Consider the following 25,253-nt stretch of genomic DNA (forward strand, 5'->3'; position numbering starts at 1 on the left):
GTTTAAAATAAAGATTGAATGCAACAAATTCCGTTATATTTTGATCATTGCTAGGTGAGTATTATTATTGTGGGAGTTCATAGAATTTTATTTAAAAAAAAAAAAAATTGTGATAATCCAAAAAAAAAATCAAATGAGAACCTACATATAGTTGCAATAACTGCAACTAAATAATAAGTTAAACCTTTTAGTGGGGTCCTGTGCTAACATAGCTATAAGAAAAGAACGTTTTAGTTCTTTCTTATAGGTTGGTGCACCCATAAGAAAATAATCGCTGCAGCTCAATTTTTTATGCCACCTAATATTTCAATAGATATTCACTACCATACCTATAACTACAACATATGATTGCACCACCTGTAACCACACCGTGTGACGATCAATTTGGCATGCAACAATCAGTTGTAGTCACACCATTTTTAATCTTTAGTGGGGGTCGTTGGTTGTAGCTATAAGCCATTCTTCTTGTAGTGACCCATCATGAGCAAATATGAAGCAATGCTTGGGATAGGTGATCTGAGGAACCAAAGACCCAAGTCAATGCAAAAAGGTAGACCGAATCATGCTTGTCTCAATAGGGCTTTTATACTAGCAGTTAGAAGAGTGATGTTGGGTGGCCATAGTTCAGATCCAAGAATATTGACAGCTGATGAAATTGAAACTATCCTTAGAATGCAGCTTGCTGCAACGCACAGCAATGATCCATACATGGATGATTATTACTATCAGGCTTGTCTTGCAAAAAAATCTTCTCAAGCAAGGTTAAAGCACCATTTATGCCCAACTCACCTTAGGGAACTCCCACCCCGAGCCCGTGCAAACATTGAGCCACATGCTTTTCTCCAGGTTGATGCTCTTGAAAGGGTTCCATTGTCATCCATCCGCATACCCCGTCCTCTTCTTGAAGTTGACCCTCCAAAGTCATCTGTTGCTGGGCCCTGGAACAGGAATCGATGCTTGCAGCAAGGGTCGCCCTTGAGGATGGTCTTTGTCTTCTCCTTGATGTGGATGACACAGATCGATTTTTACAATTCAATTAGCTCCAAGATGGCGGGACCCGGTTGAGGCGGAGATGGCAGACCCTACTGGAGGGACTCGCAACATCACTTCAGTTGGTTGACCAGCTTGGGAAGCATGCTCACGTTGATGGGCTAGCCCCCAAGGATGATCTTGTGTTCCTACGGTTAGTTTCAATTCCCAAGGGTAGGAAGCTTCTCTCAAAAGTATCTCCAGCTACTCTTTCCAATCGGAGAGCTCATTTGAATAGTCTATATATTTTTCGCCATTTAAGATTTTTATTTAGTGTCCTACCCTCTGATTCTGGAGCGACTGAAACAACCATTAACCTCTCAAGGGTCGTTTCCTCGTGTGTTCGTGGAATGGATCTCAGTGCTGTAAGTGTTTGTCTTACAGTAGTGGTTTGTTCGTCAAAGCAACCTCCCTTCCGTCCCCGTGGAAGCTCTACTGGTGATGGAGCTTCTGTAATACTAAAATCTGTGCTTGAGATGGCAACTGAAATTTTAATCGATCCTCATGTTGCTGGAAACTGCAATATGAATAATCGAGCCTTGTGGCAGGCCTCTTTCGATGAATTCTTTGGCCTTCTTACAAAATACTGCTTAAACAAATATGATGGTATCATGCAGTCATTGCTCATGCAGGCCCTCTTCAAACATGGCCGCGGTGAGGGCAGATGCTGCTAGAGCCATCAGTAGAAAGATGTTAGTCGAGCTCTTGCAAGTCTTCCACATACCAATGAGCACTAGAAAAAGCTGTTATTGGATTTTGCACACTGCTCCATGCCTGTAGTGGGATTTAATAGTCAAAGTGGCGGCAGTGGCAGTGAGTTGATGCAGATGTTCTGAGTTGATGCAGACTCATCGTGAAATTTGACAAAGCTGGAAAAAAATGATTTCTTGAAAAGGAAGTCTCAAGAACTAGTGATATTGTTGGATGTGTTACCTGCATGCTTGAACGCTTAATTGAATTAGAAGCAGATGTGGCACCTTGTCCAGTGAAGAAAGCTTAAAGGGCAAGGGCATATTGTGATCGGAGTCAGTTTAGAGAAGCTAGATTTTCTTGTTCACTCTGTCTCTTCCCTCTGAACTTTGAACTGCTTTATGGGGGAGCATATCTATATTATCTTGAAACAACCATATTTGTTTTCTTTGCCTCTTTACCCTTTTTCAAATGGGAGAGCTTATTATAATGTTCTGTCATGGAACTCCAGATAAAAAAACTAGACGCTTGATAGGTGTAGATGTACAAGGTCCATTACAAATGACTTGCCATGTTCCTCCGCTTTTAGTTTCCAGGACATGGGAAGGATTTTGATTTGCTACTCTACTGGAATAGACCTGGGTTCGTCTGCAGTGCTTTTAGACAGTTTGCCTCTCTGAGCTACAAACTGAAAAATGCAACAATTGATGGAAGTGTTCTTTCTTTTGAACCTTCCTTTCAACTTTCATTTTCATTTCCTTTGAGTACTAGCTGAGACATCCATGGTGGAACCTTCCACCACAACTGCATAGCGAAGCAAAGAAAACCTACAACCACTTGTAGGGAGCCCGACACTTTCCTTCCATTAGATCATACCAGAATTCTGGCCCATTGGCTATTGAGATTTTTAGTATTAACTTCATCTACTGCAAAGAATCCTCTACAACTGTCGGTACCAATTTGAACGAATCCTTGCTCCACAGATGCAAAGGGAGACCAAGCAATCTAACCCACACTTCATTAGTATAAAACCCACTTTGAAAACACCCCACCTCAGGGGCCCATCTGTTAAGAAGCAAACGTTTATTTTCAAACCATCTCAACCCCCTATTTGACATTGCATAAGCGTCCGAGGAAACCTCAAAATCAAACAAAATAAGAGAAACCCCAAACAAGGAAATCGACAACACTCCATGCAACTGCCAGTTCTCAACAACCCAAGTATTTAAACCACCCAGGTCAGGAACTGGGTCACGAAAATCCCCACATTTGCCCACCAAACTAGACTTTAAAGCTTCCATTCTAGAGAGAACTTTCACTTTCCTCTAACTAGAACCAAATAGCCTTCCTACCTCCACTTAAAACTTTCCAGGTTTTGTCTGCATAAGATTGGGTCAATGAAACCTTTGTCTTGTTCTCTCCAGCAATTGTAACTTCCCGCTAAACCCTCCCCTGTCCCTTTGGGATGGAATGACCACCCCAAGACTACAGAGCTTAACAGCCAAAGTGCACCCCCCAGACTTTCCCTCACAGGAAAACCAAAGCAAACCTCTTTGCCTCTGCTGACAGCACCGAACATTGAATAAACCTACCAACTCCATTACTACAACACTGCAGCTTGAATCTCCTCCCCTCTTCCTCCCACTCCAAAGGGCCTAAGAAGCCTTTTTCCTCCCTACATCACAGCTCCACTCTTTCAAGCAACCGAGACAAGCTTATCTCTCCAAATTTGATCCAGCTGGAGAAACCTTCCCTTCCCCCCTCCACATTTTTCCCTTTCAAACAGGATTGACCTCAATACAGATCTCAAAAGACTGAGGTAAAGGAAATTGAAATTACAAGTCCTTAAAATTCCTGTGGCAAACACAAGTATTATGATGTTTCCACACATGCCAACACAAATTTATAAGAACACAAAACTTTGACTTTAATGTTTTTGCCGCAAACACAAACCCTGAAGCTTTGTACCTAAACTCTATCTCAAGCTTTCGTCATGCTAAAGGTATTTTCACTACTCACTTTTCACCTTCACATTGGAGAATAGAACCCGTACATGTTTGGCATGGTCCCAAAGTGCTCTGATTAGCTCAATTCCAAACTCACCTTCAGCAAAGACGTCCTCTCAGTTCCGAGTCTTCCGACTCCTATTATGCCCTCTTGGCAATTTGATCCTTACAACCTTCAAGTTCCAAAGGTGAGTCACCACCAACAAATTCACTTCATTCTTCCAAATTTGTAGTGGTTCAAAATCAAATGGTTTTCCAAGAAATTGTGTTATCTGAAAATTCATTAACAAAACCTATTAGTCAAATTGCAATACAAGTGAGTTACAATATATCACACTCCATTGTCACCTTCTCGTGTTTCGGATTCATAACAAATCTAACATCCTCAACGACATGGCATGCTTTGATCAGGACAACAATGCTTGGCAATTCCCACTTCTGAAAAGAAGCATTGATTTCCAGACGTGTGCAAGAAAGGGATACCGTCCTCATACGGACCAAAGCTTTATACAGACCCTGCAGAATAGTTAATGAAAGTTTCAAAAAAATTGGTATGGTGGATATTCTTATGAAAAAACGCTAGTTTGAAACAAGCTGATACCTGAACACAGAGATTACCCATTCGAATTACTCTGACATGTGCGAAACTGGGAAGAATCTGGAGTAATACTAGATGATATCTCAGAGGCAAGAATGTATTCTGCCATGAAGTTGCCTGGAGCTGGTCCTGGGGCTCATCGAAGGTACACTCAAGGCAGTTGGTTAAATCTTTTACATGATATTTGCTCCTGGGCGCAAAGAACAGGAAGTGTAGTTTTTCTACACTTGGTGCATTAATCTCCATTGGTTTCGTGGAAAAATGAACTGGAGTCTCAATGATATCGAGCTGTTTCAGATTTGAATTGGCAGAGGTTTCAATTTTAAAATAGGTTTTCCTACTGCAGTCAAATAAGGAAACTCGCTCCAGCAGCCGGGTGCTTGAAGTGAGCTTTATGAGCTTTTCATCTTGAATTTCAATACTTGTGAGTGTTAGAGTTCGAAGAACGAGTAAATCAATAGAATCTAAAAATGTGGTCTTACAGCACTTGAGCCAGAGGAAAATCAATGATTTGCATGTGAAAACGGTTGGGGTAGAATGTAGAATTGACTCCCCACATGCTTGTCACCAATGTTGAAGTTTATGTGTAGATCCTTGACCCCCAACCATTCTACCCCCAACCATTTTTACATGCAAATCATTGATTTTCCTCTGGCTCAAGTGCTGTAAGACCTCATTTTTAGATTCTATTGATTTACCCGTTCTTCGAACTCTAACACTCAGAAGTATCGAAATTCAAGATGAAGAGCTCAGAAAGCTCACTTCAAGCACCCGGCTGCTGGAGCGACTTTCCTTATTTGACTGCAGTAGGACAACCTATTTTAAAATTGAAACCTCTGCCAATTCAAATCTGAAACAGCTCGATATCATTGAGACTCCAGTTCATTTTTCCACGAAACCAATGGAGATTAATGCACCAAGTGTAGAAAAACTACACTTCCTGTTCTTTGCGCCCAGGAGCAAATATCATGTAAAAGATTTAACCAACTGCCTTGAGTGTACCTTCGATGAGCCCCAGGACCAGCTCCAGGCAACTTCATGGCAGAATACATTCTTGCCTCTGAGATATCATCTAGTATTACTCCAGATTCTTCCCAGTTTCGCACATGTCAGAGTAATTCGAATGGGTAATCTCTGTGTTCAGGTATCAGCTTGTTTCAAACTAGCGTTTTTTCATAAGAATATCCACCATACCAATTTTTTTGAAACTTTCATTAACTATTCTGCAGGGTCTGTATAAAGCTTTGGTCCGTATGAGGACGGTATCCCTTTCTTGCACACGTCTGGAAATCAATGCTTCTTTTCAGAAGTGGGAATTGCCAAGCATTGTTGTCCTGCTCAGAGCATGCCCAGTCGTTGAGGATCTTAGATTTTTTTTTGTTATGACTCCAAAACACAAGAAGGTGACAATGGAGTGAGATATATTGTAACTCACCTGTATTGCAATTTGACTAATAGGCCTTGTTTGTGAATTTTCAAATACAACAATTTCTTGGAGAACCATTTGATTTTGAACCAATACAAATTTGGAAGAATGAAGTGAATTCGTTGGTGGCGACTCACCTTCGGAACCTGAAGGTAGTAAGGATCAAATTGCCAGGAGGGCGTAATAGGAGTCGGAACTTAGAGGACGTCTTTGCTAAAGATGAGTTTGGAAGTGAGCTAATCAGAGGACTTTGGAACCATGGCAAACATGTACGGGTTCTATTCTCCAATGTGAAAGTCAAAAGTGAGTAGTGAAAATACCTTTAGCAGGATGAAAGCTTGAGGCAGAGTTTAGGTACAAAGCTTCAGCGTTTGTGTTTGCTGCAAAAGCATTAAAGTCAAAATTTTGTCTTGTCATAAATTTGTGTTGGCATGTGTGGAAACATCGTAATACTTGTGTTTGCCACAGGAATTTTAAGGACTTGTAATTTCAATTTCCTTTACCTCAGTCTTTTGAGATCTGTATTGAGGTCAATCCCTGTTTGAAAGGGAAAAAGGTGGAGGGGGGAAGGAGAGGTTTCTCCAGCTGGATCAGATTTGGAGAGATAGGTTTGTCTCGGTTGCTTGAAAGAGTGGAGCTGTTCTGCATGGAGGAAAAAGGCTTCTTAGGCCCTTTGGAGTGGGAGGAAGAGGGGAGAAGATTCAAGCTGCAGTGTCATAGTAATGGAGCTGGTAGGTTTATTCAATGTTCATAAACAAACAATTGATTAGAAGCCAGTAGATCACATTCCACCACTCAGTGCTACTCACTTTATATGTCTCCAAGTCAGGGCATCTGGATCAGTCAGTAAGCTTTAGCACACCAATATACATTCTACTTAGACTAGTCAAACCAACTGTAAAAGCCCACTAAGTTGAAGTTAAAACTAAGAACCAAAAATGTAATAAGCTAGATGTGTTGAATTGTGAATGTGTAGATGTGAAATTGATATACTGAACCAAAAGCATGTGATAACAATAAAGGAAATTAGTGCTAAGAAAGTGAAAAAGATAGAATTTTAAAGATTATGAGAAGTAAACAATATTTCTGCTGAACAGTAAAGATTATTAAACTGATGCTGAAAATTAGACAATGCCACTGGACATGGAAAATAAAGTTGAAAACTGAAATTGATAAAGATATGATATTGGTATTAAAAGGAATCTCTCAAAAAAAAAAAATGATATTGATATTGAAAGGCAAATTATGGATTCATACTGTATATTGTTGAAGATGACTTCCTTCCTGGAGCATAGGGAGCTATTAAACTTTTGATTTTTTTAATAGGTAAAGATAAGTAGTATATATAGAAAAGAGGAGACACCAAAAACAGTGCCCTCAAAGTATATAGTAAGTATATAGTATAAGCCTAAAGGCTCATCCCAAAGGGAAAGGGAAAGAAGCAAAAAACATCACCTGCCTTTACTTTGAGCCTAACCAATCAATGAAGCTAACAAAATAATTATGCCCTCACTGTCCTTCTTAGCTACTGAGTTCAGATTTTCTTTCTTTTAGGGGCCTTTCTGGTAAATGAAATATGTCTGGGACAGGTGATAGTCATTCCTTCTATTGTGGGAGCAGTTACTTTATGTCTTTATTATTGCTTCATGTTCCATATGATTTGCTACTTCAACCTAGGTGTTTCCAGTGTTCCTCCATTTTCAATGTTCTAAACATGGTTCTATATTACTATAGATACATTACAGTAGCTTGTTTTCCCATCATTGTTAACAATTGATCTTTTACTACTCTCCAGGTGGTCATATACTGAAGTATCACTATCTGTTGTGGTTTGTTTCATTTAACTTAGTGGACCTAAACAAGTCCAAGGATAAGGAATGATATGATTTAATCTTTCATTGGTTAATCGAGGCAATTTAAATCATTCAGATTTGCAATTCAGACAGAGTAAAATAGTTCCTTTTCGTTACATTTATTGTAAAAACTATAAAACTGTACCTGTTTATTAATAAGAGGAAGAGAGAAACAGAGAGAGAGAGTGAAGAGATTAATGGGGCTGTGAAAAGAAGGATGATTGATCCCAAAAAGAGAGAATGAGCAAATCAAAGAACACACATTTCCTCTCAAAGGACAATATACAAACAAAAGCTGAAGCAGCTCCTCAAAATTCTTATCAATTGTTGCAATTCTACAAGCACGAAATGGCAACTTAAACAGTTAAAATCATTCTAGAAAACCACATGTACCTAATAAACATCAAAATACACCTAGATTAACCAAATGCAGTAAGATATTTCAACTCTTAGAATCAGCATGCATCAGCTCAGATGCCTTATAATGCCTGGCTAATAATTGATTGCACGAACATGTTCAAATGGAAATGAAAGGATTAAAAAAGGGAAAAAAATTAAGCAGTCTCAACATTAGGATCACATGTACAAAACTGGAAAACAGAAGAAGAAAGAACAGGGCCCACCTGACCAGCACCAACATCTACTATTGTATCAGCTCCCACACTGTTTGCAATTGAATCGACAACAGCAGAAAGAACCTCTACCTGTCCACAAAAGCCATTCCTCCAAATCACAGAATCCTTACAGATTCAATGTCTAGAAAGAAAAGAAGGAAAACTGGGAACTTGAAATCTTTTGCTTAGAAGCCAATGACCAAACATAAAAACCATATCTAAAGATCGTGCTGGACATGAATCAACATTTTCAAGCTGTTTCCCTAGAAGCCAAATCAAGTAAATTGGTAAACCCTGATCATCCATGCCAAAATCTATCGCCTGAGTTATTAACCATATATTTCTTGACAAATTAAAATAATTCAAGAAGCAGGACCTGCTGACGTTTGGATTGTTCAGTTAGGAGTTTATCCAAGTGTAACCTTCACTTTAAATTTTTCTAGGCCTAGATTCCATGAGATATAGAAAAAAGAAAATGAAAAGGAGAAGATGAAAAAAGAAAAATGAAGTTTAAAAACCGAACGGGTCAATGACCTACCTCATGTTTTTTCTTCATATTCATGCCCTGAGTAAGAACACTATCAAGTGAAGTCATGCCCGTGTTGGGCAATATCTACAAAAGTCACAAAAGATAAAAAATTACTTAGTCTAATAACCAAAAATAATAAAATAATAAAAATAAATAAATAAAAGAGAAGAAACAAACAAAAAGCCAAGTCAAACTACTCAATTTGAGTAAAAGGAGCTACCAGTATAATCCTTGAACGATTTCTCAAATAAACTATTTCCAGAAGGAAAGAGCTAGGTTTAAATTTCAGAGAATGTACAAAAGTCCTCTTTTCTCCTCACTAATTAGTCTATAACATAATAATCCTTTCCCTTCTAGCATTATGCTGAAGTAAAAATAAGTCTATATGATATCAGCTTTGTAGCAAAGAATGCCTTCCTAATTTGGATGTGAAAAAGCATCATGTATTGTGACCTTCATGAGGAAGTGTATATACTTCCTCACCCGAGATTTAGAGCTTCAGGAAGTGAGGGAAAGTGTAATGCCTGATAAAAGTTTTATATGGCCTAAGACAATCTCCCAAGGCATGGTTTGAGACATTGAATGATCCTTTAACTAAGATTTGATTTGTCCAAAATTGGAAAGATTTTTGTTAAGAATAGTAGGATTAGAACCTTAATTGTGTATTCCGATTTTTAATATTATAAGAAAAAAAACTCATTAAATGAATTAGTATGTACAGTGTAGGACAATAGATCCTTACCAAAGAAAAGAAAAAAAGAAAAAACAAATAACTGATAGAAAATGTAAGAACAAGTCCAAAATACTCCAACAGATAGTTGAGATAAGCTGCAATAGCACGTTAGTCAGAGTTGTGTGGTGGCCATTGCACCTTGTTCCCACAAGGCTCCTAAGGCATGCCATGTGGTATGCATGTCATGGATCAAGCACAAAATGGGATCATTTCACTAAATCGGTTCCACACAACAAGTCTCCAGCCTGCATTGTCTTCAAACAGTGTTTGGATTCTTCATTGGGATAACACAAGGCTAGTTGAAGTATGTGTTTATGGAAGGGGCATGTAGATTAAATTGATTAGTTAAAAGAAAAAAAAAAAAAAGCAATGGTTGGTGGACAATCAAGCAGTACTAATGGCCCAACCAAAATGCAATTCTCAAAACTGGATTTCATCAACGGGATACAGAATATGAGAGATCTTGAAACTTTTCCTTGAGAAGTGGAGCAGTGCCTTAAGGCCATTCATATTAAAGAAGTAAATGATTTACCAGCACAAGAAGGCATTGTACAGTTCATGTCAAGCTCCACTGGAGAAACCTAACAAAGGATAATAGAGTGCCAGGTCTCACTTAGATCTTTCCCTAGATGGTGCCAAAGAGGCAATTAAGAAACCTGCTCATCCTATTCAACACCACATTGTTGACAATAGCCATGCACTATGGTTGGTTGCGTCAACAAGTTCAGTTTGTTGGGGCTGGTCATAAATAACATGCCCAAAAGGTCAAGTGGGTCAATTACAAGAATGGACTCCAAGGGTGGGCTTATGCAAAACTTTATAGGCAGGGGGGTTTCAAGACTTACCCACACTCAAGCCAGCAGCAAGTTGCTTGGTGGATTACAAATTAAGGGCTGAGTTCAAATCCCAGACAATGGGTAAAGGCAAGCCATGAAGAAAGGCCATGACAAGAAGAGGCGTGACCCAATAAAGGCAACAGAAAAAGAAAAAAAAAAAAAAAAAAGGAAAACAGGCCAAGGGTTCTCCCAAGAAGATAAACTTTTTCAGCAATAGCTGCTGCTAATGTTGAAGAAGACTCAATACTCAGGCTCAGAGGGACTAGTCAAATAATTCAATCCTCTACAACTATTGAACCTTTTTGGGCTCAGCCGTTATCTAAGGTGAACCATAAAAATGTGTTAGCTGTGGTAGTCACAGAAGCCAAGCATAATTTTGTCTCATTCAGGAAGCTAAAAAGGTATGATCTAAAGCTAGTATGACAACAATGAATAGAACAAAGTATTCACTAATCCATGAAACACTAAGAACTGAGAATTGGAATTGCTAAATTACATCCAAAAACTACCAGTTACAAAACAAAGTATGCAGTAATCCATGAAACAAATAGATACAAGAGTTGGAATTGATATAACAAATATGAAAATTACCGACTCCAACCCTTGAGGATCTCAAGGTTGTAGAGTTGGCTTATGCACATTTTTCAGACTTCACTCTAAATGCTGAGGATGCCGATGGTTTTTCCTAGTTCTGGTGGCACATAGCCACTGTCTCGGGGTCTCAAGGTCGTCGCCTATGACAGTTGGTACATGCCAACTACCCTGTTCTGACTCCTACATTTTACATAAAAAGTTTATGAGCAACGTCAGATACATATAGAAGGGATACTGCAGAAAACCACGTTCTCGGTTCATCAAACCTGGATAACAATTGAATATGGAGGTGGCATATGGAGAACAGGGCCACGCCTAGTCATCGTCAGCCTAACCTGGAAAATGTCAACAGAATGACACAATTAAGCATTTTGTTTAATTGTGATTAACAACCACATTTTGCCAGGACAAAAGAGCTCTGTTTCATCTCTGAAACGTTGAGCTGAATAAAGCTAAGGGACCTTCAAGAATAGGTGAAAAACAAAAGAGTTAAGACATGATTGAATCACTGAGATTTCCCTGAGTAGTAGTGTGATTGGATTGATTCGGTTCTCCTCATAGGCTGCATCAAGAGGAAGGAAAACACTATTGTGGACCATCAGCAAGGAAGGTGGATGCCTGGGTGTTGTTGATCAAAAAGGGATAATGCCAGTGAGCATTTTTGGTCCATAGGCTTGAGCAATTATATCCACAAGGCCACCAAATCTTACTGATTGGGTGTATTCGCTCATTGCTTTGCTACAGCTTCCCGGATGAAGAGTTTAGTGGTGATTTACACACCATCACCCACAGAGGTGTGTGATTTTAGGATTGGCAGATGGAGAACTTCATCTGAGTAAGAGAAATTGAGAGTTGATTCATAAGGGCAAAAAGCTCACCTTCAGTGATGGAAGTCGGTAATCAACAATTCATTTGTACACTTTGCCTTCTTTCAAAGTCATGGTAATGGTATGTGGTAAATAGATTTGGACATCTCCAAAGCAATTCTCAAAAAGGCTGCCAGAGATGATAAAGGAGACTACCAATAGAGTGTTTACCTAGAATTCTTCATGACTGATACCAAGGTTGAAGATGATAGAAAGAGTTTGGGTTGGGCTAAATTCAAGAGGCTTAAACATAAGTGCGTTAGGTTGCTAAATGTAGGTTATACTAAATAACGAAATAAATAAATAAAATAAAATGATTTAGCTTAGTACATCAGATTAAACTCAGGTTCAGAGGAATGGGGATGCAACACCTGATGCTTTTCCTTCCATCTAGGAAAAAAGCTAGTTCCAAGCAGCTGGAACAAATGATCTCGCATCTCATCATTTGTCACTAGCAAGCAGTTACCATTAACAGCAGCATATAACCAGTACCTGTAAATAGCAACGAAACTTTTTTGGTGAAAGCAAACTTGCGCTGTGAGAAGGGTTTAGATTTAACTTACATGTGCTCACATATGTGTAAAGACTATATATATTCTTACTGAAAAAATTATAAGTGCACACATACATCTGCATGCATAAAAGATAAGAGGTGCTGCAATCATTCAACCACTGTAGCTTTAACTGAAACTTTTCAAGCATGAAAAAGATTTAATAGTTTAGTTTATACAACAAAGCTGTGGTCTTTAGACTCTTTACTCCACTCATGCATGCTGTTGAGCAATGAAAACTCCATTGGAGTGTTACCACTGACAATAAAGTCATGTTGATTTTTTTTCTCTTTTATCTTTTCAAACTTTAACTTTTGCAATTGCCAAAATCATTTTTGAAAAATTATATTAATTCCTGACCTAAAAATAAATCAAACTATCAAAATTTTATGTAATTTGACTGAGAAGTAAATTTATAATAAATTGGCAAAGTTATCATCAAGAAAACCTGAATATAATAGGCATATTGACCATTTTCTCTCTTATTTCTCAAGCAAATTTTTAGATCTAATTTTTTTTGACAGAATACTTAATAATGAAACCAATATCAGAATCACTTAATTTGGATAAGAAAGAATTTAAAATAAATCCACAAAGTTCTAACACCAAAACAAAGAATCAACTACATGCAGTCACTATTTTTGTCTAATAGCTCATCCAATTCGCAATAAAATTAAACTCCTTAAATTTCTGTATGTTCCTCATTCAAAAACGAAAACAATACTAAAATCATGAAGTTTGGATCATAAATGAATTTATTATATTTTTTCAAAGTTCATTTCTTTAAAATATAACGAAATTGAAAGAAATTAACTATCATCATTTAAATGAAATTTCTACAATGAAAAATGCAAAACATAACTCACAGTCACTTAATTATTCACTTTCTGCAATTAAAACTCTAAAACATAACTCACACTCATCTGAATATTCACTAGAATCAACAAATTAAATTAATTTTAAAAAATAAAAAGTCAAGATTTGTGTTCTTCCTCGAACTGAAAATTTTAAAATTAATGAATATAATGAATAAATGATGCAAGCAAGGCTCACAAGTTGCTAGATATCCTAACAAAGAGTAATGTGATATTTACAGAGATTATAATGTAGCAAAAACTAGATAGCTTGGAGACAAACATGCCATATGTATATGTCAACAAGACAAATCCTTGTGTAGCAGCACACAGATACAGCAAGAGCACAACAATGTGCACACATGTGCAATAACATATGAGTTGGTTGGTGGCTAGTTCATTTAAATTTTTAGAATAACAATGGCATACTTGGAAGAAGGTAGCAAATATAGTGATCGTATACACAACTACATAGTCTCATTAGAGTTTCATATATTAGAACAATATTACTTTGTTTAAGACAGGTATATACTTTGACGCTTTGATTGCATTCTTAACACATGCAGGCCCATTCATACAAAAATAAATAAATAAAATAAAATTTTGAACAAATTTGAAGAGCATCTGACACATCCAGGAGTTCAGAGAGAGATTCATGTCAGGCACTAACATGGCTCTTTGGAAATGGCCATACTAGAAGTAATAGATATTAAGTTACAAATCCAATGACATAGGATACTGAGTCTTTCCTATGCAGCAACAGCTTTCTAGGTAGACAAACAAATTTTCTAGAAACAGCAGAAGAGGTGTAACTCCATATAAATTAACAACTAAACATATTTATTTATTTTTATTTTTTTTTTGATGGGTAACTAAACATGTTTAATAATAGTTTTTCTGGAGAGTTATTATTAAATTAAACATATTTAATAATAACTCTCAAGAAAAAACTATAATTGCTTCTCAAATCACAACAAATTAAATCAAACCACAGAAAATGCACCAGATGGGTGCCATGCAAACATCCACTAAAATGCCAACTAAGCCACCACATTAATGAATTCATTTATAGCCTATGCAGCCAATACTTTGAAGAGGAGAAAATGTGCTTATGAGGGGAGCAACAATAGTCCAAAGGGGTAGTTAGTGAGGCAACATTAAGGCATGAAATAATCTCTATTGCGACTTAGGCACAGCAGACTGAGAGAAACACACTTTGGCTAGGATATGGAAAAAGGGAAAAATAGAGACCTCAGGAATGTTAAGTGCATTATAGGTGAAAATCAAAGAGTTTTAGTAACTGATAATTGAGGATTGGATAAAAGAAAAGTGAACAATTATTTTTATTTGTTTAATGAAAACCAAAGACGACACCAAACTCTAAAATTAAATAATTTAGTTCAGGATAGGAATTAAAGGTATTTTCAAATAATTGGTATGCATAAAGTTCAAAGATGCCTTATTTTCACTGAAGGTGACTTTCTTACATGGCTGGTGGCAAGGACTTAGAATCGTCATTCAATGGTTATTTAGATGTTCTAAATAGGTACATTGTGACATCTAAAGAAGTGGTGGAATAAGTATATCACTAATTTCTACATAGTAGAGAAGCTTTGAAGTTTTGGAATTTTTTGTTCTTCATTTATGGAGATTGATGAATTGTACCTCACACATCTAATGATTTTGTGGTGGGGCGGTGGATGAAATCTGAGAACAAAAGGACTAGGAGAGGTGCACGCATGTTTTGCATGCAAAGAGAGGAACTGTAGGAAATCTAGGAGATACTTTCTGTTATTCAAATATTTCTGTTTTGTTTAAATAATAAATCTGATTATATCAGATTCTAGGAGTTAGCTACTATTCTTTTAAATTATTGTTTAGAGTTTAAATTTAAATCCTTTCTCCTGTTTTTTAGGCGTTAGGTTGTTAGCTGAGTTTGATTAAGTCTCCAAATTTCTAGGCGGCAGAATTATTAGCTATTCTCTAGCTATCTATTTAAATAGCTGTGCCGTCCAGCTTTGTAATCAATTTTGAATTTCTGAGAAACCAGCTCAGTTCAAGAACAATAAACTTTCTGAACAAAATGACTTCTCCATTTTGAAGCCGAAACATGTTGACTCTGAAAGATTCTTCTTTAGATAAAGAACAATGTGTTAGGAATGATTATTGTTTTTCATGGATTTTTTAAATTTCTCTTACATGTTGATTTTCAAATTCTCTTTTTCCAACATGGGTAAACATGGTCGCTTTTGAGCTTTTGTTTATTAATATATTTATTTATCAAATCCTCATAGAGAACCCACTCAGTCCAGCATCATGATCCACAGAGGACAGAATGTAGATGATGCAAAAATATAAAAGCAGAAGAAAATAAACTGCATTAGGAAAAACTGTGCAAACCATTTGTGTTTGAAAAAACAAGGTCCTACCAATCATCATTTGAACCAGCAGGCGTAGCATAAAGTGCACCAGATTTTTTCCAACTCTGTATCAACTTCTCGTTATTGGGATTCTGAGCAGGACCACCAGTTACACGACTTCTATGCAAGATAACAAGTGGTAATTGCTTTGATGGACTTATTTGACGTAAGCAATTTACAACAGAGTTAAGCTGCAACCAAATGAAATCATTAAGCTGCTAAAAAGGAAATTGTCATCATAGAGCTTAAACTCAGAAAATGCTAACCTCGAAAAAGCTGAAGCTCTTTTGATTGATCAGGCTCACATTGGCACCATCTACCACTGCATCAAATGGACCATGCCACTGAAGCCACTCCTGAATGAGTTCACCTCTAAATTAGTCAGGATCTGACTGGCATTTGTTTTATGAATCACTCGCTTGAAGCATAAACAAGTAGCAAATATCGGCCATCGACTATGACAATAAACACATTTTCAACAATAACTTGATGAACTATGAGTATATTGATCTCTTAAATTAGACCAATGAAATATATCTAAGCTAAAAATGTTTGCTCATGTCAATATTTTTTTTTTGATAAGTAAACAAGATATGCAATAGAAAAGGCTAAACGCCACAAAGCATACAAGGAGTATACAAGACGGCTACAACCTCAAAAAGAGAAAAAGGACCAAAAAGAACTACCTCCCCTTAAGTGGAAGCTATCCACTCCAAAAATCCTATAAGGGAGAAAGACTCCTCACCTAAATACACTTTGGCCCAATTCCACAAGTTACAGACAAAAGAATTCTTTAATTTCTGAATATTCAACGCACCCCCCCTAAAGGCTAACCTATTCCTCTCCTCCAAACCGTCCAAAAAATACATAACGGAATCGATTTCCAAATCTTTTTCCTTTTCTTCCCTACAAATGAACCCCTCCAGGAGATTAAAGTCTCCTTTACAGTTTCTGGGAGGACCCACTTAACATCTATCAACCCAAAAATAATATCCCATAGGGCTCTAGTCACTATACAGTGTAAAAGAATATGATTTACATTCTCTTCTTCACAACTACACAAAAAGCAACAATTTGGGAGTTGCACCCCTCTTATCTGGAGTCGTCCAGAGTGAGCACCTTCCCCCACGTAGCCTCCCAAGCAAAAAAACAGACTTTAGTTGGCACCCTATCCACCCATATTCTCCTTGCGGGAAATACTGTGGCATTAGGCTTGTCTAGCAACCTGTAAGCTTCTTTGACCCTGAAAAGACCATTTCTTCCCTGCCTCCACATAACTGAATCATCCTCCAGGGAAGGCCTATGACCCCTCAAAGTATGAAGCAGCTCCCCAACCATATCCAACTCCCAATCATTGAAGTCCCTCACAAAAACAAGATTCCAATCTCCTTGGCCCGAATCTTGGTCCCACATCTCCTCAATCGTAGCATCCCTATGCGCGGCAAGGACAAAAAGATGATTGAAGCATTGGGACAACGGAGTGTCAGTGCACCAACTATCTTTCCAAAATTTGATTTTAGAACCCTTCCCAACTAGAAAAGCCAAATTTTCCCAACACCATTCAGATTCTTTCATAATCTCCTTCCAGACCCCTACTTCAGCCGCCCCACTAGCCTTCTTTGACCTCCAACCATAATCCTCTTGCCCATATTTCGTAGTGATCACTTGTTTCCAAAGGTTATCCTTTTCACAAGCAAACCTCCAAATCCACTTGCCCAATAAGGCTCTATTCAGAGTGGCTATTCTCCTTAATCCTAGCCCTCCCTTGTGTTTTTCTGTACAGACCGCATCCCATTTAACTAAGTGAACTTTTCCGTCCAATTTTCCTCCCCCCCATAGGAAATCTCTTTGGGTTTTCTCCACTCTTTTAGCAACAGACTTGGGCATTCGGAAAATAGACATTTGGTAAATTGGCATGCTAGCCAAGGTGTTTTTTATGAGAGTGATCCTCCCCCCTTTGGAGATGTACTGTCTTTTCCAAAGCGCAAGTCTCCTCTTGACCCTCTCTTCCACTCCATCCCACATAGAAGTAGCCCTATTGGGGACCCCTAAGGGGAGACCCAAATAATGAGAGGGCAGAGACCCCTCCCTGCACCCTAACTCAGCTGCCATCTCAAGAATCTCCTCCACTTCTCCAACTGCAATGATTTCGCTTTTGGCTAGATTAATTCGAAGACCCGAAGCCGCTTCAAACCAAAAGAGAATCCAGCTTAGGTGAGAAACTTGCTCTTTGCTCGCCTCACAAAACACAATTGTGTCATCAGCAAAAAATAGGTGGGAGATATTCAAGGAAGTTCTACTACCACCCCGAATGTTGCATCCTGAAAGATATCCCCCCTCCACCGCTCTCCTGATAAGGACGTCCAGAACCTCCATTCCCATAACAAAGAGGTAAGGGGATAGAGGATCCCCTTGACGAAGCCCTCTAGTGCTAGGGAAAAACTCAGCTGGCACTCCATTAACCAGAATAGAGAATTTAGCAGAAGACACGCAACTCCACATCCATCCCACCCACTTGGTCCCAAAGCCCATCTTTTGAAGGACCTTCATTAAGAAATTCCAATTGATGTTGTCATAAGCTTTTTCTATATCCAATTTGCAAATAAGGCCCTTTTCTTTTCTCTTCTGCCACGACTCTATCACCTCATTAGCAATTAAAGACGCATCCAGAATTTGTCTTCCCATTACAAAGGCATTCTGAGCAATAGAGACCACCTTACCAATCACTTTTTTGAGCCTATTAGCTAAGACTTTAGCCAAAAGTTTATAGAGCCCCCCCCAACAGGCTGATAGGTCTAAAGTCTCCAAGATCCTCAGCCCTGCTTTTCTTAGGTATCAACACCAAGAAAGTGTTGTTAAGGCTCCATGATCTCCTCTTTGGTAAAATCCCATGCATTTTGCCAAAAGGATACAGTAAAACCATCCGGGCCAGGGGCGTTATCCCCATTCATCTCCATCAACGCCGAATAAATCTCAATCTCTGCAAATGGGATTTCCAGACTCTCTGCTTCTTGCTGGCTGATGCAACCCACCTGAATTCTACCAATATCCGCCTGCCAAACCATATCTTCAGAAAGCATCTGCTGAAACGAATTCACAACTCCTTCTCTCACCTCCTGCTCCTCTACTAGCCACTCCCCATTAACCTTAATTCTGTCCATAGCGTTGTTTCTTCAATGAGCACTTGTCATTCTATGGAAGAACCCCGTGTTTCTATCCCCCTCCCTTAACCAAATCTCCCTTGAGTGCTGTCTCCAATGGGCTTCCTCCAACAGGACCCATTTCTTAAAGGAATCTTTAGCTTCCTTTTTTAATTCAGCTTCCTCCACAGTCAAGATTCTCTCACTTTCCACCCGATCCCAAAAATCTACTTGTTGTAAGGCTGAAGCTTTATTAGTTTCCAGCCTCCCAAAAACCTCTTTGTTCCACACTTTCAGCTTCTTTTTAATTTTCTTCATTTTAACAGCCAATCTATAGCTAGCGCTGCCCCTGACTTCAATTCCCTGCCACCAGGTTCTAACAATGTCTTTAAACCCCTCAACCTTAAGCCACATATTTTCGAATCTAGACGGGGTTGGGCCTCTTCTTATTCCACCCCCCTCTAACACGATTGGAAAATTATCAGAAATTGGCCGAGACAACCTGCTCTGAGTGACTCCACTAAACTGATCTAACCAGCTAGGGGAAACTAAAAATCTGTCTAGTCTAGCCCACGCCTGATTATTAAGCCCCTCATTCCATGTGAACTCTCCCCCCTGAAGGGGCAGGTCCACCAGCTCTAGATCATCCACAGTCTCTGCAAATCTCCGCATGGCTGAGCTGATTCTTCTTTGGCTGCTCCTTTCTTGTTGAAACAGAGTGATATTAAAATCCCCACCAAGACACCAGGGATCATCCCAAAGGCCTCTTATTGCCCCAAGTTCTTCCCACATACCCTCCCTTTCCACTTTGGTAAAAGGACCATACACTCCCGTGAAAACCCAAGGAGCCCCCATTTTCTGTAGTCTTGAATCTACAAGACAAAGAGAACTGACCCTCCTCCCAATCCAAAATATCCAAAACCCTCTTGTCCCAGCATATCAAAATGCCACCCGCAGCCCCCTCCGCATTTAGGGCTCTCCACTCTATAAATCTCCCCGAGCCCAGACTTCTCACAATACCCTCCGACATCTCCTGAATCTTGGTTTCCTGAATACACATTAGGTCCACCCTCTGGTTCCTTATATAGTTCTTAATAATTTTCCTCTTAGAGCTGTCATTAGCTCCCCTCACATTCCAAATTATAATCTTCAACTTCATTGGGCAACTATCAACTGATTCCCTTTGCCCTGTGAAGGACCTTTCTGCTTATTCCCCCCCTCATAATTGACAGAGCATTCCAACCTCTTTAGTTCCCTTTCAAACTTGGACTTCTCCAAAAGTTCTTTGCTGTGAATCTTTTCCCGCTTCTTTCTGATTTTAATCAGAAAATTCAATATCTCCTTTTCCAGCCCCTCCGTAGAGAATCCTAGGAATTGGCTAAATTTTGCTAAACTACAGTCCTCCCATAGCTCCTCTTTCTCATTTTCGGTATCTTGAGAACCAGAGACACCAGTATTCCCCTCCTTGCCCCTAACCTTGTCTCTGTTTTTGTTAGCCTCTCCCAACTTCCAGGATCCATTTTCATTCTCAACGTTCCTCTCATAGACTGTTAACCATGTTGACTTGTCCCCCCATAATTCCTCCTCAATTCCCCCTGGGCGATCGAAAGACTCCCCCTCCGGAGCCCAATCAGAATTAGAAGAGAGAAGAATAGGTGTCCCCATAACCCGTTTTCCTTTAGGATCGGAAATCAGTGCATACCTTTTAGCTTCCTCTGCCAGCGCTCGGTCAGTCATCGAAAAGCCTTCATCCCTCTGTTCCCTTCTAAACTCCTCTGGCACCCAGCTCAACAAAGGATCCTCTGAAATGGGTCCTTTTCTGGAGATAAAACGGCCCAAAAAACCAACCTTCTCTAGGGGACCAGTTGGGCCCTCCCTTTCCAGGCCTTCCACCTCAACTAAAAGAGGGCAGCCCAGTTCAGCAGCCCAACTACTAGACGATGGGCCTGCCTCTGAATCACCAGCCACCTTTGTCTTATTTTTTAAAATTCAGCCCAAAGGCCCGTCTATTTTAGTCGGCCCACCATCCTTTTCCAACTCATTAAGACCCATATTTGGGCCACATGCGGTCAACCCAGCCACTCTTCCATCTGAATAGACCCAATCCCGGGGCACCAGGCCATGGATCCGGTTCCCGAGTACTAGACCCGGCCCATTCTCTTGCAGAACACTCCCATCAACTGGCAGGTGCAGTTCCTCGATTCCCGCATCTACCAGTTCCTTCCCCACGCGCTTCTCCGCGCGTGAATACAAGTCACCCCTGACCTCATTTCTCCTTCTGTTTTCCGTCACAGAGAAGATCTGTCTCACCACCGGCCTAATCTCCCACCACAGTGCCACAGTGTATACCTCCTCCTCTACCTCAATTTCTAACATACTCGGTCTAAAATCACCTCTTATTTTGACCAGTATCCTAGCCCATTGAATCTCCCCCATCGACCTTGTCGCTCGTCAATTTCTACAAAGCCCCCACATTCCTCCCCTATTTTCTTCAGAATCACCGGGCTCCATAGCGAAATTGGAAGGCCGAAGATTTTAACCCAAGCTTCCTGTTCCATCTCCTCCTCTACCCAACATCCCGTCTTTGGATTCCATAGATCCAACCCTAAGTGGGCTCCTCCCATCACTCTGCTCCCCGAGGAGACCACACGGTGTGCCTCTCTTAGATCTTCAAACTCCAACAATGCCCTACCTCGTTCCAACTTGGCCAACCCTAGCTTGCCTTTTAGGCCCCAAGAATTCGCCCAAAGACTTCCCAACCTCTCCAAGTCTTCTTCTTCCTTTTTGTTGGACTTCCAGCTCGCGACGAGGCAGTGCTCCAGCTTCTGTAAATTACCAGCAATCTCCTCCCTAGTGACCTTCATCTTGATTGCGTTTAAGCCATTCCGATTTGTTCTCATGACTGCTTCTGCGTATGATTTCGCCGGAGTAGCTTTGCCGATGGTCCTTACTTCCTGCAAATCTGTTCTTCTACCAACCAGCTCTTCCATTTGACGTACCATCTCCGCCATAGCCGTCCATCCTCTTTTGTCCCTCCTACTCTCGGTAAGAAGATACAAAACCTTTTTCGTTCCAGATCCACAACCCCCAACCTTAAAAAACCACCCGCTCTGTTGAAACCCCCAGCCAATGTATACAACTTGCCTCTTTCTTTCCACTCCTTTTCCCATCTCCCTTCTTTCTCGTCTCGTATACAATGGATTAGTCCCTCCTTGAAGAGCCCTAAGCTTTCCAACCCTAATCGAACCCAAGTCGAGACCCCCCGCTTCTTCTCCACAATGAGAATCTGACGTTTCCCTTTCCTTTCATCCAGGGCAAGCTCGAAAGTCTTGGATTCCACCGTGAAGCTTCGCTTTCGACTCGCCTCGCCGGTCTCATCGTCGTCGCCATCGCATGCGCTCTCACGCTCCCTCACGCCCTCTCTCTCTCTCTCGCCCTCTCTCTCTTTCTCTCCCATGCCCAATAAATTTGTTTGTTCATGTCAATATAAAACCTGAATATTTTATTGACAACTTAATCACAAGACCAAAAAAATAAAAATTAAGTATTGATAACTTGAATCATTAAAGTTTCCCTAGCATTAACCTAGGTAACAAAGCACTGCTACAAAACTAGGAATATTTTTGTCTGATCAGAGAAAACAACTCATCAAAACTGAATTAGAATTGACTTCCTAAAAACAGTTCTCAAGTCATGGACTATGATTTCCTTGCACTACTTCACAAAACCCTAGTGAGAGATGAATGGAGATCAGAGAAGAGTGTTTTTACCAACATGAGTTAGTACATTGATACAAATTTTATTAAGGATGATAAGACATTAGTGAAAAGGACAAGAATAGAGATGGTAAATGCAAGGCAGAGTAAGGGGAAAACATATTCAAGATCTGAGCTACTGGACACGTAAGTTTCAAAACCCCATTGACACCAATAAGGATGTTAGAGAACTATCAGGAAATAGAACCACAAAGAAACTGAGCACAGATGTTATCCCGTATTAATCAGTCAATTTCCTCTTGCTTAAAAGATCTTGGTGATCCAAATAATCCAAATGTTAGTTGTGTAGCACAATCTCATAAGACTCTGCCCCTGGGATATCTTCCAATCAACTGAATATAGTCATCGTATCAAAGATACCCCTTGATGTCCCCCATACAAACCCAGCTAAGGAGAGCAATCTCTAGCATAACTCTATGGCAACAAGTAAATGATTGTTCAAATACAACAGTAGTGCCTTTGTTGCATTTGTTGCAAGCCATATACCAAAACTTCTTATATAGATTTGGAATGGAAATTGATGCCTTAATCCAAATATTTGTTTGTTGCATCAAAAGTTGATCGGCACCTAACAAGAGAGATTTAATAATCTAATCAACAATATATATCCATTTCCAAATTCATGTGCACTACAAATAACTAATTCTCCATGAATCTCAGAAACTTAGGGGAAGCAGAAAGCTGGTGCCATACCTGAAACTGGACAAAATCTGCCTTAACTTCTCTTTGGCAAGCCAACTTGGTCAAAGAGCTAGCAAAGTTCTCAGTCTCCCTTGGATCAATATCAATGCCAACAAGCTTCTCGCCACACGACTGACACACACCCGCCTCATCCATCTCAGTCCTCCCCACCTTCCATTTCCCTTTCCCCAGCCACCCTTGCCCATGCCAGCCCCCTCCCCCTTTGACAACCCCTTCCCTCACCTTCCCCACGTCCCAATTCTCCTCCCCAACTCCTGCAGCATCTTCGGAATTGAACCATCGTTCAACAACCTCAGCAGTTGATTCTGAGACCTGCCTCACGGATGCTCGCAAGCGGTGCATCATCTCATACACCTGGTCCACCCACCGCGACTCCACACTAAGCCCAAGCAGAGCACAGAGCTCAGGTTCTTCAGCAACCACACCGGATTCCACCATGTGGGCATCGACCTCATATGCTCTATTCGCATCCCCCTTCTTACAAAACCCAAACAGTGGTGGTCCATACGACCTCAACTTGGGGGGAATACCACAACTCTTCATCTGCTTCACCAAATTAAACGCCATTTCTGGGTCCTCCATCGCACAGGCCAACCTCGCCGCACTAGTAAATGTAGCCTCGTTAGGCTCAATTCCATCAACACCCATTTGCTTAAAAATCTCAAAACCTCTCTTCAACGCCAAATTCACCACATTCTCATCCCCATTCGACCCCGAACAAGAGCACAAATACAATAAAACATTGTAATTGTGCTGGCTAAGCGGAACCCCTAGACTCCTAGCCTCATCATAAAGGCGAAGAGCTTCCACAACATCACCGCGCTTCGAACACATATCTAGTTTAAATCTGAGCACTCCTTCAGGCGATTCTCGTCTGGCCTTCTTCCTGGCTTTGTTGGACATTGTTTTTGCTGCTGCTGACGATTCAGGAATATATTTATTGGTTGCAGAGAGAGCTAAATTCGAGAAATGCGCTGATTTGTTCATAAAAATGCGATCTTTGATGTAGGGACTGTAGGTAGTGGGTTTGAAATGGTGATGAGAGCAACCGTGGAGAAGTGGGCGTAGGCGAGTATGGCCGACATGGCAAAGTATTGGGGTTTTGGCGAAGAAGAAGGAAAGACAACGGGCGCGCGTCAGCATCACTACCGATGATTGTTCCTCCTCTATTTCAAATAGATGCGCAGAGAGCTTGAAAGGTGAAAAAACAAACAATTAATGGCCTGTTTGGTTTAAAGAAAAGAAAAGAAATCGTGAGCAAGGAGGGCAACAGTGGCAAGCATGAATTGAAAAATCGGAATTTATCGGCTATATTTCTCCGAAATATCGGATATCGGTCGGCCTGGAAACGATGTTCGAACCCGATTATCGATTTTCAGGAATATCGCTAACAAATCGGTAAAAGCGCCGATATTTCTCCGAAATATCGGTGGGGACCGATAAATAGGCGATAAATCGCTAGTGGACGCGGAGCAACCGGAGGAGAATTTCAAAAAATCGCCGATATTTCGGTATTTTTACCTGCGGGAAATTTCCCGTTATTACCTACCAGTCCAGCCCGCGCACAGGATACAAAATCTGTCCAATTTTTTTTTAAAAAAAAAAAAACATAAAATGCTATTTGGTAATCTGATCATGATTTGCAGGCAAAGGTTGTGTTTTTCAGCCTGGCTCAAAAATCGTGGATTTAGGGTTCGTGAAATTTAAATCCAATGGCACAACAGCAAAGAGACCCTAAAACAGATCCAGAAAACACAGGAAGCAAAAGAAAAGCAATTTTTTTGGTTTTCTTTGGGGTTTTGCATGGATTTTCTCGGAAATCAAACGAGGATGAATTTTCCCGGAAATCGAATTGTGTATGGATTTTCTTGGGAATCAAATGGGGGTTGCAAAAAAATAATAATAACATGATTAGATTAGCACCTGCGAGGATTGAGAGTGGCAGAGGAAAATAGGGCTTTTTTAGGGATTCTCTCGTCTGGAGGACAACTTCAGAAAAGGGCTTCTTGATGCCCGAGTGAGAGAAGTGGGTGTCC

General features: G+C 40.0%; 1 protein-coding gene and 1 pseudogene across 12 annotated transcripts; one reads left to right on the plus strand and one right to left on the minus strand.

Annotated features, from left to right (window-relative positions):
• Positions 1-480: 480 nt before the first annotated feature.
• On the plus strand, positions 481-1,703 carry LOC100249095 (protein PAT1 homolog; annotated as a pseudogene).
• LOC100242208 (proteinaceous RNase P 1, chloroplastic/mitochondrial) lies at positions 552-25,253 on the minus strand. Of its 12 annotated transcripts, none has more exons than XM_059735688.1 (9): positions 25,141-25,247; positions 23,209-24,440; positions 15,866-15,955; positions 15,609-15,790; positions 12,146-12,266; positions 8,751-8,829; positions 8,226-8,302; positions 6,506-6,583; positions 552-3,307 (listed from the first exon to the last, which is right to left on the minus strand). In XM_059735688.1, exons 2-8 carry the CDS (start codon positions 24,358-24,360, stop codon positions 6,575-6,577), a joined length of 1,710 nt encoding a protein of 569 aa, XP_059591671.1. In that variant the 5' UTR covers positions 24,361-24,440; positions 25,141-25,247; the 3' UTR covers positions 552-3,307; positions 6,506-6,574. The 12 variants fall into 12 exon arrangements, with proteins under 12 accessions (XP_059591671.1, XP_059591666.1, XP_059591665.1 ...); XM_059735683.1 differs by having other exon boundaries at positions 552-1,803; positions 1,963-3,307; positions 6,506-8,302; XM_059735686.1 differs by lacking the exons at positions 552-3,307; positions 6,506-6,583 and adding exons at positions 10,906-11,088; positions 11,175-11,243 and having other exon boundaries at positions 8,285-8,302; positions 23,209-24,408; positions 25,141-25,253.

The sequence above is a fragment of the Vitis vinifera genome, chromosome 19, assembly GCF_030704535.1.
Source record: "Vitis vinifera cultivar Pinot Noir 40024 chromosome 19, ASM3070453v1".
Taxonomy (NCBI): domain Eukaryota; kingdom Viridiplantae; phylum Streptophyta; class Magnoliopsida; order Vitales; family Vitaceae; genus Vitis; species Vitis vinifera.

Excerpts from the sequence above, each read along its gene's own strand:
- LOC100242208 (XM_059735682.1), bottom strand. The coding sequence starts at position 24,360 with ATGCTGACGCGCGCCCGTTGTCTTTCCTTCTTCTTCGCCAAAACCCCA. Across the intron at positions 15,956-23,208 it reads CAGATTTTGTCCAGTTTCAG|GAGTGGCTTCAGTGGCATGG; the intron begins GTATGGCACCAG and ends GAACTCATTCAG. Across the intron at positions 15,791-15,865 it reads AGAGCTTCAGCTTTTTCGAG|CTTAACTCTGTTGTAAATTG; the intron begins GTTAGCATTTTC and ends ATTTGGTTGCAG.